Genomic DNA, 14,681 nt, shown 5'->3' on the forward strand with positions numbered 1-14,681 from the left:
CACCCTTACTGGCTCAGTTGGTAGAGAATGTGATTCTTGATATCAAGGTTGTGAGTTCAAACCCCATGTTTTCATTTTTGTTTTTTTAAAGATTTCTTTATTTCTTTATTCATGAGAGGCAAAGAAAGGCAGAGACAAAGGCAGAGGGAGAAGCAGGCTCCCCGTGGGGAGCCCCATGTGGGACTTGGTCCCATCCCTCCCAATCCCCTCCCCCACCACAGGGTCACACCCTAAGCCAAAGGCAGATGTTCAACTGCTGAGCCACCCAGGCGCCCCTCAAGCCCCATGTTGAGTATAGAGAGTACTTAAAAATAAATTTTTTAAAAATTAAGAAGCTAGAGGCATAAAAGAAATAAGCATATGCAAAAATAAAACAGCTTTAAACTGTACTCTATACTTTGAATGTTTTCAGTTTCTCTTGTTTTTTGTATTCAGATCTCTATTTGACATTGTTTTGTTGTGCTTAAAGTGTGTACCTGGAAGGAAGTAGGTGGAATGCATATTCATGCTGCAATTAGAATGCCTTTTTAAAAAGTTGCAGCTGCCTATTTCACAATTATTTTGGAAATTCCTGATACTAAATTTTAAAGCATCTTTAGTAAATCTATTTTTTCCCTCAAACTTTGTTTAACTATAAAAGGTACATGCATGTTCTCCCGTTTTTGTTACTGATTTGGTGACGTGACCTTGATCAAAGTTGAGCCATGCCAGATTTCTGTAAGATTTACTTGGGTGTTTTACTCCCTATCATTAAGGTTGTATTTCTTAGTTCCTTATTGGAATAAAACTGTTAGCTCTACCCACACCTATTTCCAGCAGTATACTACTCTTGAAAAAAAGTATTACTTCGTCATTATTACACATAAAACAACTGTTGTATACTTTTATCTGTGTCCACATATTTTCACTCTTTTCCCATTGTAATAGAATTGAAGAACTCTGAGAGTTAAATTAGAGCTAATCAAGTTTCTTGGTACCAGAGCTTAGCCTTTTTCCTTCAGTGGCTTTGTATTTAAGTTTAAAATTTATAAAAACAAAATACCTTTTCATTATTACTCACAAACAATAGAAGGAACCTGGTTAATGTTTTGAACATCTTAAACCCATAATCTATGAATTTCTAATAAAAACCACTCCTAATGCAAAGTTTATATAGTCATAAATGTAAGTCTTGCTTTTTCTCCTCTGCATTTATCTAGGCCGTGGCTTCAAGTTGTTGGTCAGTGCTGAAACAGAAAAGGCAACAGATGAAGGTAAACTTCATTATGCCTTGGACTTCTTTTTTGGGTCATTTGAGGCTCCTGTCCAATAAACAGCCGAGTTGTTTCTCCAATGGGGATGGCAGTTCATAGGGACTGTCCCTCAAGCTGGATGGGTGGCTTCCCTTGTTTTGACTTCCTTCTTCCTCTTCCTTAACATTCTATACAGTTCAGTAGAGCAAATACTGAGGCATGCATGGTATTTCTAGTATGTGAGAGAAGGTTTAGGGTTATTAGAAATGGCTCTGATAGCATTTTTTAAGTAATTCTGGGGACCATGCATGTGAATAATTCTCGTTTAAAATGATTCCAGAGACCCTGTGTTTTAAATAAGCTTTCCAAATGATTATAAATTCTAACATTTGGGAACCACTGTTTTGGGGCTAGGGAGCAGACTTTTGTAGATTTGGGCTTGATTCTCACACTAGCTATTATGACCTTAGGCAAGTTCCTGGCTATCAGTGGACCTCCAGTTCTCCTATTTGCAGAATGGAATTGGTGCCTATCTCATAGGGTCGGTGTAAGGATGAAATGAGATTATCAACCAGCTTCATTTACATAAAATGAAAAGTAAATATAAAAATGAGCTTAATAAGTGGTAGTTTCCATAATAATCATGATAATAATAACATATATAACTTTATATCTTTTTAGCATAAATCTTGTGCCTTAAGCTAGTCTTCTGTCCATATCCACAAATACCTTTATATCTCACCTCTTGCGGAACTATTTTCTATGCCTGGAATGCCATACTCTTTCCTTTGTATTTAAATATGTCTTCCCTGTGGTTGAATTCGGCTTATGTTATTAGTTGGGGAAGCGTGTCTCTTGAATCAGCTCGTGCTAATGTCCTTACCTGTCTGAACTTTGACTACAGTTAGAGTCTATGGGATTTAGAATTTTAATATATGCAGAACCTCTCAGACTAAGTAATAACTTCAGTGGATCCTTCATAAATTTTTGGTCTTCACTGGTTAGCTGTGTGCGACTTAGGACAGGTTAACTTAAATCCTCTGACATTTAATCATTTTCTACATTATTAAAATGATGTTAACATGACCTACTTTTTCAGGAACATTTTATTAGATTAAATAGAACCTAGCACATTATCTGGAATATAATGAGTACTCATTAAATGGTAATTGCTGCTAGATTATATATTTTTTTAATTGAGGTTTAGTAGAAGATATTTTGGAGTCTATAAAATAGAAAATAACCCCTCCAGGAGACAGAATCTTAAGGCATAGTTATCCCCAATTGATGCAGTATGACAAATCCCACAGGATGTTATTTAACAAGGGAAAGTTATTAATAAACTTAGAGAGGTTCCTGAATTATAACTGTATGGATTGCTATTGCACAAGAAGAGGTAGTAATTATACAATTAAGTATTTCAGTAATACGTGGTTCCTCAACTAAAATGATTCTAATAAGCATATTTTTATGTTTAGGCATTTAAAAATAATTTAGGTCTTCTTCAGATATTTTAATTAAGTGATTGAATAGAACTGTTTAGTAGCTGAAACCATGGTAATCTCATTCATCCTAAAAATCATACTGCTCAGGAACACCACAGCATTCTTGTTATTGCTTGGTTGTAACACTAATATGATTACTTTTTCATGAAGTATTTTTATGAGGTGAAAATGCCTTCAAGAAATAATGTTCCTCAGCACATTTTGAAACTGTTGGCTAGGATATGAAAATTACGTAAAACATTCTGTGACTCTAAAAGTGACTTGTAAGCTTATTCACGTCTTTAGTAGGCTTGCTCATCGTTAACCCCTAGTGTGTCCTCAAAAAGAGCTGATCAGATGATGGATAGCAATTTAAATTTACTAGAGATAGCTAATTCAAGAAGGTAAAAATAACTTGATTCTCCTTCATTTCCCAACAGATCCCAGATGGATTTTTTGCCCATTTTTATGCCATTTGTGAGCAAATCAGCCCTGTCCTTGCCTGGGGCTTTTTGGGTCCTAGAAATTCTCTCTATGACTTATGTTGCTTCTTTAAGGTATGTTCAGTCATTGAATCATCTTTTTTCTTCTGAATTGAAAAGTAGATGAGGTTTTAGCTGTTTTGATTTTGCTTTTGTATAAAAAAGAACGTGAATGAAAGGTAAAGTTTTAAAAGTCACCTAAATTCAGTGTTTAAATACTAGCGGAACATTATCATATAGATTGGGTGCTTTATCCTGGAGTAGCTTCAGCAAGTCCATTCACCTTATCCATTCCTTCTCTGATGGATGTGCTCTTTTGTGTAGCATTACTGTGTTACAGTCAAGTTGCTGCAGACGGTTCTCCACCTCTGGACCCTTTTGAAATGTATAAAACAAATAATATGTCTTTATTGCACGTGTGGGCAACTTAGAAGGAAGTTCTGGTTAAAGGTAACAAAAATGATAAAATTCCAGTTGTGAGAGAGAACATGGGAGTTTAAGGTTGTATCCCAATGTCAGCAGTTTGCTAAGACAGAAATTACAGCTCCTTGCAGAATTTTCTGCCTGGCACAGTACCAAGAAAAGTCTCACTATTTCATATCTTGAGTTTAGGCTGTGTTTCAAGGAGCAAATAAAAGTAAACAATCGAGTATGAATCTGAAAGTTTTTGATGTTTCAGTTTGGTTGTTTCACTCTACTGCTCATTTAAAAAATTAAATTATTATGTTTATGTGCTGTAAATGTAGCATTTTGTGAATATCTAGTAAATATTTATTTTACTGTCATTGGAAACTGATCGATTTATGGCTTAAAAAAAAAAAAAAAAAAAAAAAAACCTCCCAGAATGTAAGGTGTATGCTTAGTGGGAACAATTTGTACTGGGAATTAGGTTTGTCATCAGTGAGCAGCCTGACTCTCGGCAAATCATGCTCTGTCCTCTTTCCTTCATCTATAAAATGAGGAGGCTTGACAGATTGATAGCTGAAGACTCATCCAGATACCGAGTTCAGTGGTTCTATGAAGTGTGCCTTCTTAGTACTTCTTAACATTTGATTTCCAAAAAAAAAAAAAAAAAAAAAAAACATTTGATTTCCATGGGAGAGAAATGAAATATTTCTGGTTTTTGTTGTTTGGAGTTACTTTTTTTTTTCCATCATGGCATAACAGCCTGTGACTTAATAGTATACAACTTGCTTAAAATGAGTTTCAGGAATAAAGAACGAGATTTTGCCATTTTCTTTTCCTTTTTTTTTTTTTTTAAGATTTTATTTATTTATCCATGAGAGACACAGCGAGAGAGACAGAGACATAGGCAGAGGGAGAAGCAGGCTCCCTGCAGGAAGCCTGATGCGGGACTCGATCCCAGGACCCCAGGATCACTCCCTGGGCCAAAGGCAGATGCTCAACCGCTGAGCCACCCAGGCGTCCCAAGATTTTGCCATTTTCAACAGCATGGATGGACCTAGAGGGTATTATGCTAAGTGAAATAAGTCAGACAGAGACTGGCAAATGCCATATGATTTCACTTACATGTGGAAACCAGAAAACAAAGCAAGTGAACAAACAAAGAAACCAAATAGAATCATAAATACAGAGAACAAACTGGTGGTTGCCAGAGGAGAGGGGATTGGAAGGATGGGCGAAGTAGGTGAAGAGGACTAAAAGATACAGACTTCCAGTTATAAGTCACGAGGATGGAAAGTACAACATAGGGAATATAGTCAATAATATTGTAATAGTGTTGTGTGGTGAGGGGTGGTAACTACACTTAGTGTGGTGAGCACTGAGTCACGTATAGACTTGTTGAATCATTGTGTTGTACACCTGAAACTAATACCACACTGTATTTCTTTATTTTTTTTAAGATTTATTTATTTATTCAGAGAGAGCGAGAGAGAGGCAGAGACACAGGCAGAGGGAGAAGTAGGCTCCATGCAGGAAGCCTGACGTGGGACTCGATCCCGGATCTCCAGGATCACACCCCAGGCTGCCGGCAACGCTAAACCACTGCACCACCGGGGCTGCCCCACACTGTATTTCAACTGTACTTCAATAAAAACATGAATTTCAGTACAAGCATTAATTTACTGAAATGAAATATCCATCATGATCTTCCACTGATTTGAGACCTGAAATTTTTATTTTTCATGTATCTTAAATTTTGGGGGTATGGAAAAGTATACCCTTAAAACTTAAAAGTTACAGGGGCACCTGGGTGGCTCAGTCGGTTAAATGTCTGACTCTTGGTTTTGGCTCAGGTCATGATCTCAGGGTCATAGGATCAAGTGCAGAGTCTGCTTGAGATTCTCTGCCTCTCCCTCTCCACCTGCTTCTTCCCCTCCTCGTGCTCTTTCTCTCTCTCTCAAATTAGAAAACAAAACTTAAAAATTACAACAATTGGAAATAGTTTACCCTCCTGTCTTAAGGTAGTACCAGTGTTCAGAGATACCACTGAAAACATCAATTGTTGGGACGCCTGGGTGGCTCAGCAGGTAAGTGTCTGCCTTCAGCTCAGGGCGTGGTTCCGGAGTCCCAGACGGAGTCCCACATTGGGCTTCCTATAAGGAGCCTACTTCTCCCTCTGCCTCTCTGTGTCTCTGATGAATAAATAAATAAAATCTTTAAAGCAACAACCACAAAATCAATCATTGAGAAAAAAATAATAATAGCTGTGTACATTTATACAGTGCTTTGGGATTTACAAACATTTCCCATAGATTTTTTTTTTCATCATCACATCAGCCCTGAATAGTAAAAAGGATAAGTAGTAGTATCCCATATTTTAAGGAAAAAGAAAACAAGACCTAGAAAAGGTTTAATCACTTATCCAAGGTCACTTTTCCAATGACTACTATTCCAATACCTGTCACAATGTTAGTAACTATTTAGATCGATATAATTTGGGTCTGATAGTGCCCATTTGTTTTGTTCATTTTCCAGAATCAAGTTCTTTTCTTTCTCAAAGACATTTTTGACTTCGAGAAGGTGCGCTATTCCAGTATAGAGACTTTGGCTGAAGACCTCATGCAGTTACTTATTCGCCGCACTGAACTTCTCATGGCCTATCTTGGAGCTGATGCACTGAGGCACACAAGCAGCTGTCTAAGTAGCCATGCTCACGTAATGTCCAGTGGCCTCTTGGAAGCCAAAGTACAATAAGTACCGTTAAAACCATATAGTTTGAGTGTGCTATGAAATATTTAAGGTAACTATTGATTTTGTACCATGTATCACAAGGAACTGGGGGATATGGACTCAGGGAGGGAAAACAAATCTGGTCAAGAATGAGTGATTGTACTGTATCTACGCAGAAGTTCTGTCATTGAATCCCTGTGTCCTGTACCCAAAGTGGCGCTTTCTAGTCTTTAGGTAATAATTCAAGTCATGAAATGTTGTGCATTTTACAGAACTATTGCTTGAATTGAAACCAGTACTCGGGAGTTCATTGATTTGTCATCCCGCAGCTGTCTGCGGTGTCCAGTATCATTCTCGAATGCTCTGTTTTTATGCTCTGCACCTTGAAAATAGACACTTTAGCCAAGACCTTTGTGGTCCCCTTCTGTAAGAATATCTTACTCCTAGTGTCAACGAATTTAACTTTGCCTGAAAATGTATTTTTCATTGTAAAGTTATTTATTGTTCAATCAAGTTTAGGTGGTAGTGGTGTTTAATCTATACTACTTAAATTATTGCTTGTGCATCCGCTCATGTTTGAATCAAAGAAATTGTAATGGTCAAGTATCATCATAAAACATTTAAGTGAATTGACACTGAGAAGTTTACAAGTTAAAAGTTTATATTGGATTTACTGCAGTTTCCAGAATATCTTATTGTTGGTCCTGTAAGTTAGAATAACGAAACTGAAGAAATTTCTTTTCATCTTTTTATAGATTAGAGCGTTTTCCCTTGAATATTTATTAAAAATATAACATTTATTAACTATGAGAGGTAATTAAGATTTTTTTGTGTGCAGTTTTGAAACTGTCTTCTCATATCTGAAGGAATTAATCTGGATATAGTAAAGTAATTTGTCCTTCCTTCTGTAGAACTTACAGCACACTGGGAATTTGTCATATTATGTCCATATTTTAAAAATACTCATGCTTTGACTCTTAATAAGGTTTTAAAGGGTTTTTTTCCCCCCTGAATATAGGACAAAATATTTTTTAATGGCATGGAAATAGATTTCATGTCCTTTATGATAAATAAATGAACAAATGGGTTGTTCATTTGAGTAGGTTGGTTCTTCAGAGTGTATTAGATACATTCAGAGCTGTGTTAATTTTGTTTGTAAATCATATACCACGTATTTAAAGTGGCTCATTTAGCATATCAATGAATTGGATTCTTGATTTTGCTCCTAGGTGGACTTTATTTATTTTAGGAGGGAGTTACCCAGAAAAACCTAAAATATATTTTTTAGAAATGAAGTTTTAGATTAAAGTGCCTAGTTTCTGATTAATGAATAGAAAATGAAAAGTGAGGAGGAAAAGCATAATCTTTTGAAGTTTTAAATTTACATTTGTGCCACATTTATGTAGTATTAGTTAAAATATGAGTCTCAGAAAAAAAATATGAGTCTCAGAATCGTTATGCTGTTGCATGTACTATGTCCCATAATGTGTAGGTTATAGCATTAAGCAATACGAAATGTTGCTCTGATATTTTTAGCTCCTCACGTTTCTTACATAGATTCTTAATTTAACAATCAGCTGTTCATAATTCTTATTATTGATGGAGGAATGAAATTAGAATTATCAAAGCTTAAAAAATTCCATTATGTGTTTATTTTTTAATTCATATCTTGTATTTTTAGCTTCTTGTTGAGGTACCAGTAGCCTTGAATGATTCACACACGTGTGTGTGTGCATGCACACATTCCCATCATTATGTAGGCAAGACCGGTATTGCTTATATTAATCTTCCTGTTGGGTTAGGCTAAATGTTTTAAGCTGTGCTTTTATAAACAAAGCTATAAGTAATCTTAATTACATTTTTATTTGAGGAGGATATTGTTTGAAATCTATTTTGAAGAATTGCACTATTTAATAATGCTGCTACTACATAACTCTGGGGAATTTATTTCATCAGATAAGATGAATGGCTTTCCAGAAAGTGGGTTTTTTTTACATTTTACCTTTAAAAAAAAAAAAAGTCCATATTCAAGAGGTTGGTTTGTCAAATTCAGTGTTTGAGTTTGATTCGTTTCTGGTCATGTAACTGCTGCTTCAGCAAAATGCTTTCTTTGTGGCCTTTGACAAAAGAGACAGGAGTGACCAAATAGAACTTCAGGGTAATAAGTACAGAAAAAACCTCTCTATTGTAAGGGAAGAAACTTGAACTTTTTAAAAGAAACATCTCTTAAAAATGGTTCTGACCACAGAAGAGTACTTAAGACATATGTACCAATTTCAGGTTGCCTTGAAATTGGGCTAAACAACTAAAGAAATGTTTTAAGTAATAAAAAATGAATAAACTAGTCTAGAACCTTTTAGGAAAAAAACCCTGTTTGACACTTAATCATGCTAGGACTATGAGAAAATTGCCATTGCCACTACCAAGTCCCACTACCATCCATTACCCTGTGTCCATTATAATATTCAAGAGGGCCTTGAATTCATCCTGAAAAAGTGGTTTTTTCCTCCTGTTTTCTGGAAGAAAAAAAAAAATCTGTGTTCAGGTGATTTGTTTGGTAACTTACTTTTTTTTTTCCATTTTGGTTTCTTTAGTTTTGTTCTAAAGCTCTAGTTTTTTCATTTAAGACTTACAGTGTGTTTATTAAACATCAAAATGAGATTTTTTTAGAGATTTTTTTTTAAAAGAAGCCAAGTTTTTCATACTGTTTTAGTCAGCTCCAAAAAAACTTTCTCATAAAAAAGTACTGTTTATTTACATCGATTTATCTTGATTCTATTGTTAAATTACCTGACTTTATAAAAAATATTCTAACTTTTTCTTGCCTTAAGATGTAACCTTTTCACACCTGAAACTGATGTAACATTGTCAACTATACTTCAATTAAAAAAAAAGATGTCATGTTTTCTACTTAAATGATTACCTAAAGAGTGATTATTTGCATCACGAAAGAATTTAAACCATGAGATAGGAATGCCAAAGGAACATTAATATACTTCTCTGTGACCCTTCATAATCAGAAATTTTAAATTATGTTCATGACATAATTTGCTTTTATTTTAATGTGAATACGTATGAGGAAATTATTTGAATATATATTTCAAAGTGATTAAAAGAATTAGGCTGAGTTCAAATCTTTTGTTTTATGCTTAGATTAATTCCATTTAGAAATTTCTCTGTGAGACTTAAGAATTTGTATAATCTGTGATTCATGGACATAAGGGCATTCATTGTTCCTTCATTGTTAACGATTACATGATGTTACTGTTTTGGTTTGTTGGGGAACAACCGTGGATTGTCTTGATTGGGCTCATACTAGGAAGTGTGTCTGTTTCCTAAACGCCAGGATCGTACTTACTAATTCCTGTAAAGGGGAAGCTCTAGCGGAGCAGAAACCAAGTAGCCCTGGCTCTTTAGCTAAAGAAGCTGTAACATGGATGTAGTTCTACTGCTGCCAAATAAAAAAGTGATGGCACATGTCCCTGATGTACCGGCCGTTTTATCCAGCGCCTACGTGTCTGCAGGATCCCGGCGCCCCGGACGCCGCGAGCCGTCGCAGAGCCAGGCAGGGCTGCGAGGCTGGGGGGCGGGGGGGGGGGCGGTAGGGGGGCGCCTGGTCTCCCTCATAACAGAGCGCCAGCAGGGGGGTCGGTCCTGAGCGAAGCCAGGCCCCCGGGGCGTCACCAGAAAAGCGTTTTGCGGGTCGGGCCCATGTGCCGCACGCACCTCGCTCGTGGCCGGAGCCCAGGTACAGCGGCTACTGGGGGCCGCGGGGCCGCCCGGGACGACACACGGCCACGCGGCGCAGCGAGGGGACCGGCCCTGGGCCCCTTCCTCGGCCCCCTCCCTCCTGGGCCCCATCCTCGGCCTCCTCCACGGCCTCCTCCCTCCTCAGCCGCCTCCTCAACCTCCTCCCTCCTTGGCCTCCTCCCTCCACAGCGTCCCCCTTGGGCCTCCCCGCCCCATCCCTGTGGCCTGGGCGGGGAGCACGCGACCCTTGACCTCCGGGTCAGAACTTTGAGCCGAGGGATTACTTAAGTAAATGGAAAAAAATACAAGCCTCCACCACGGCTGGATTCCTAGCTGTGGTTCCGGCCTGTCCCTGGGAGCGCCTCCGCGTCTTCCTGCTACAGCAGCGCTGGGGCTTTGCTGGCATCCGTTACCTCGTTCGGGGCGTCACCGGCCTCCTTTGACTGGACTTGGGCGGTGGTCTTCCCGCTCGGGCCTGCAGGCCCCTCTCCCGCGCATTCCGCTGAGGTGCTGGGGGTGGGGGGTCGCCGCCGCCGCCCCCCCCCCCCCCCCCCCCAGCGGCTGAGGAGCGAGAACCTTTGACCCTCGGCTGTGCAGGGAAGGACTGAATCCAGGCACAGGGAGGACAGCGGCGCTTCCTCTACGACACTTGACTCTTGACTTAAAAGCCACAGCAAAGCAACTGGTACATCAGCGACGCCTCAGGCCTTTGCTTTCAGCTGCCTCTGCCTCACGAAAGCCTTTCACAAGGCACAGGTGTATGCAGGCGGCCAGGGGCCTCCAACAGCCGCTGGTGGCACAGGAGGCCACAGACCTCGGTCACCCAGGGCACTCTGGCGTTGGCAAGTGCTGCACATCGGTGATTTCCAGAACCCTGCTGCTCTGTTTTGCTTTATGAACTCTGCTATTTTAAATTTTTCTTTGGATTTTTCTTTTTTCTTTGGATTTACCAACCCTGTAAGAGGATAGGCCCACAGGCTTTAGGAAGGGCTAGCTCTTTAGTCTGGTTAGGAGATGGCTCATCTGAAAAAGTAGGTTGGAGCAGCAGCTGTGTTTGTCACCTGCCGCCGCCTAACAAGTGACCCCAAGTTCAGCAGTTTGAAGCGACAAGCAGCCCCACAGTTTCCGAGGCCCAGGAGTCCAGGAAAGGCGGTGGCGGGCGACTGTGGCTCAGGGTCTGTTGGCAGCCACTTGAAGGTTTGAGCAGAGCCGGGGGGGTTTGCTAAGACCTGCTTACTCGCGGCTGCCGTCCGTCGGGTGTTCGGGCCTCGCCCTGGGGCCTCGCGGGGCCGCCCGAGTGCCTTCAAAACTACTGCGAGCATCTCCCAAAGCGAGCGACCCAAGAGGTACGGAGGCCGAAGCCACAGCGCCTTTACAGCCTAGGCCTGGGAGTGACCTGCCATCGCCCCCTGGTGCCAGGCTGCCACGTCACTGTCGTCCCACGCAGTGACGCAGTGTGGGGGGACCTTACACCGGGGTGTGCACGTCAAAAGGTGGGATCACTTGGGCTCACCTTGGCGGCTGGATACCACCGCAGGGGGGCCACGCGTCACCTGAGGTGAAGGCAGACCTTTCTCGGGACGCCCGGGGCTCCGCGGTTGGCCTGCCTTGGGCCCAGGGCGTGACCCCGGGGTCCCCGGGTCGAGGCCCGCAGGGGCCTGCTCCTCCCTCTGCCTGCGTCTAGGCCTCTCTCTCTGGGTCTCTCATGAATAAATAAATAAAACCTTAAAGAAAAAAAAAAAGAAAGAAAGAAAGAAGAAAGACCTTTTCCTTCGGGCAGCGCCGCTGTGGGCTCAGGCCCCTGCCGGAACGCGGGTCCGCTCGGCGCTCCGGGACCCCCTTGCACAAACCACGCCGGGAACCGTCGTCTGGGGCTTCCGGCTTCTCTTCCTTCCGAGGGGGAAGGATGCACAGGCAAGGAGGGCAGTGCCGGCTGCCCCTGGTGTTTAGAATCTTGTCCTCGATTTTAGACCTCGGTCTCCCCGCCCGTCCTCGGTGGTGATGTTCGCAACCTGCTTCTGTCGCGGCCTCGAGGCTCTCCGCCAGGCTCACAGAACTAGGACTCCGCGGCCCGCGGCCGCCATCCCGTCACGCGGGACAGCGGGGCCAAGCGGGCGGGGCGGGGGCGGCTTCCACGGGCGCCGCGGCCTCCGGGCCCGACCTGGCGCCCCGCCGGTCCCCGCCTGCAGGCGGCCCCGCGGCCCAGGCCCGTGGCCGGAACGTGCGCCGCGCCGCGCCGCACACGCTCGCTCGCCCGCCACAACCACCGGGTCCACGTCGTAACATGTGCCAAGAGAGCCAGAAAGCGCCGAGCGCCCGCCTCGCGCGCACCGCCTGGTCCGCCCGTCCGGCTCCGTCCTGCCGCGCCGCTCCCGCCCCCCTCGGCCCCCGCGGCCACGCGTCCCCACAAGTCCCCGCGCCGCCGCCGCCGCCGCCGCCGCCGCCTACCCGAGGTCCCCGGGCCACGCCTCCTCCCCCCGCACCCAGGTTGGCAGCTGTGGGCCCGACTCGTGTTCTGGGCAGACGTGGACCGAGCGCACCTGCCACCTTCCGCGGGAGCCCCCATGTCGCCCCCTGCTGTCCCCTGGATCCTCAGTGCCTGGCCCGCCCGCGCCTGGGGGGGGGGTGACCGTGACGGGGGAGTGACCGTGACGGGGAGGGAGGGGAGACCGTGACGGGGAGGGACCGTGACGGGGGGAGGGACCGTGACGGGGGGTGGGAGAGACCGTGACGGGGAGGGGAGAGACCGTGACGGGGGGGGTGACAGACCGTGACGGGGGGGGGTGACAGACCGTGACGGCGGGGGGACAGACCGTGACGGGGGGGAGACCGTGACGGGGAGGGAGGGGAGACCGTGACGGGGAGGGACCGTGACGGGGGGAGGGACTGTGACAGGGGGGGAGAGACCGTGACGGGGGGTGGGAGAGACCGTGACGGGGAGGGGAGAGACCGTGACGGGGGGGGGGTGACAGACCGTGACGGGGGGGGGTGACAGACCGTGACGGCGGGGGAGACACCATGACGGGGGGGGAGACCGTGACGGGGGGGGAACCGTGACGGGGGGGGACAGACCGTGACGGGGGAGGGGGGAGACCGTGACGGGGGAGGGGAGAGACCGTGACGGGGGGGGTGACAGACCGTGACGGGGGGGTGACAGACCCTGACGGGGGGGGAGACACCATGACGGGGGGGGGAGACACCATGACGGGGGGGGGAGACCGTGACGGGGGGGTGGAGAGACCGTGACGGGGGGGTGGAGAGACCGTGACGGGGGGGGAGACCGTGACGGGGGGTGACCGTGACGGGGGGGTGGAGAGACCGTGACGGGGGGGGGTGGAGAGACCGTGACGGGGGGGGAGAGACCGTGACGGGGAGGGGAGAGACCGTGACGGGGGGGGAGAGACCGTGACGGGGGGGAGACCGTGACGGGGGGGTAGACCGTGACGTGGGGGGGAGAGACCGTGACGTGGGGGGAGAGACCGTGACGGGGGGGTGACCGTGACGGGGGGGGAGAGACCGTGACGGGGAGGGGAGAGACCGTGACGGGGGGGGAGACCGTGACGGGGGGGGAGAGACCGTGACGGGGGGGAGACCGTGACGGGGGGGGAGACCGTGACGTGGGGGGGAGAGACCGTGACGGGGGGGGGAGAGACCGTGACGGGGGGGGAGAGACCGTGACGGGGGGGGAGACCGTGACGTGGGGGGGAGAGACCGTGACGTGGGGGGAGAGACCGTGACGGGGGGGTGACCGTGACGGGGGGGGAGAGACCGTGACGGGGAGGGGAGAGACCGTGACGGGGGGGAGAGACCGTGACGGGGAGGAGTGACCGTGACGGGGGGGAGAGTGACCGTGACGGGGGGGCAGACCGTGACGGGGGGGGGACCGTGACGGGGGGGGAGACACCGTGACGGGGGGGGGGAGAGACCGTGACGGGGGGCGGTGACCGTGACGGGGGGGTAGTGACCGTGACGGAGGGGTGACCGTGACGGGGGGGTGGAGAGACCGTGACGGGGGGGGAGTGACCGTGACGGGGGGGGAGTGACCGTGACGGGGGGGAGTGACCGTGACGGGGGGGAGTGACCGTGACGGGAGTCAGGCCCGGCCTAGGCGCCGCCAGAGCTGCGCGGGGGGGGGGGGGGGGTTGCCCCCGGCCCGTCTGGTGAACGTGCGCGGGTCCCCTCGGGGCACAGCCTCGGGGCGGGAAGCGCGTGTGGACGCTTAGTGCGGTTTCCAGGAGGTCTCTTCTTCCGTCTTACTTATTTTGTGCAGGGAGCGGGGGTCCCCTCCGCGGACAGGTGCCCCGTCTGCATGAGCAGTTCAGGTGTCAGTTCAGGTGGTTCAAGGGACGGGCGGGGGCGGGGCTGCAAAGGCCGGGGCGCCACCAGGCCCCGTGCTCCCCGTGGGCTTTGCCTCCCACCAGAGGAAGGTAGCACCCCCCTCCCCCCCTCCCCCTCCTCAGTCGCCGGCCCCTGGCGGTAGAGACGAGCCCCGAGCCCCGAGCCCCGACAGCCCGAGCGGCCCGCGCCGCCGCCCTAGGGTCTCCGCCCTCACGGCCCCGCCGAACGGCTGGGCTCGGGGTGCTGCCTGGGGAGCCGGG

The 14,681-nt window shown here is 46.8% G+C and overlaps 1 protein-coding gene across 3 annotated transcripts in view; it reads left to right on the plus strand.

The window, feature by feature from the left end:
- The window catches only part of MIGA1 (mitoguardin 1), an 86,069-nt gene extending 76,257 nt beyond the window's left edge, over window positions 1-9,812 (plus strand). For all 3 annotated transcript variants that reach the window (XM_077905106.1, XM_077905103.1, XM_077905104.1), the window contains 3 exons: window positions 1,200-1,253; window positions 3,157-3,273; window positions 6,139-9,812. In XM_077905106.1, the coding sequence (XP_077761232.1) occupies window positions 1,200-1,253; window positions 3,157-3,273; window positions 6,139-6,357 (390 nt within the window). In that variant the 3' untranslated portion in view covers window positions 6,358-9,812. The remainder of the gene's footprint in view (window positions 1-1,199; window positions 1,254-3,156; window positions 3,274-6,138) is intronic.
- The last annotated feature ends 4,869 nt before the right edge of the window (window positions 9,813-14,681 follow it).

This window comes from Canis aureus, chromosome 8 (assembly GCF_053574225.1).
Source record: "Canis aureus isolate CA01 chromosome 8, VMU_Caureus_v.1.0, whole genome shotgun sequence".
In the NCBI taxonomy this organism is placed as follows: domain Eukaryota; kingdom Metazoa; phylum Chordata; class Mammalia; order Carnivora; family Canidae; genus Canis; species Canis aureus.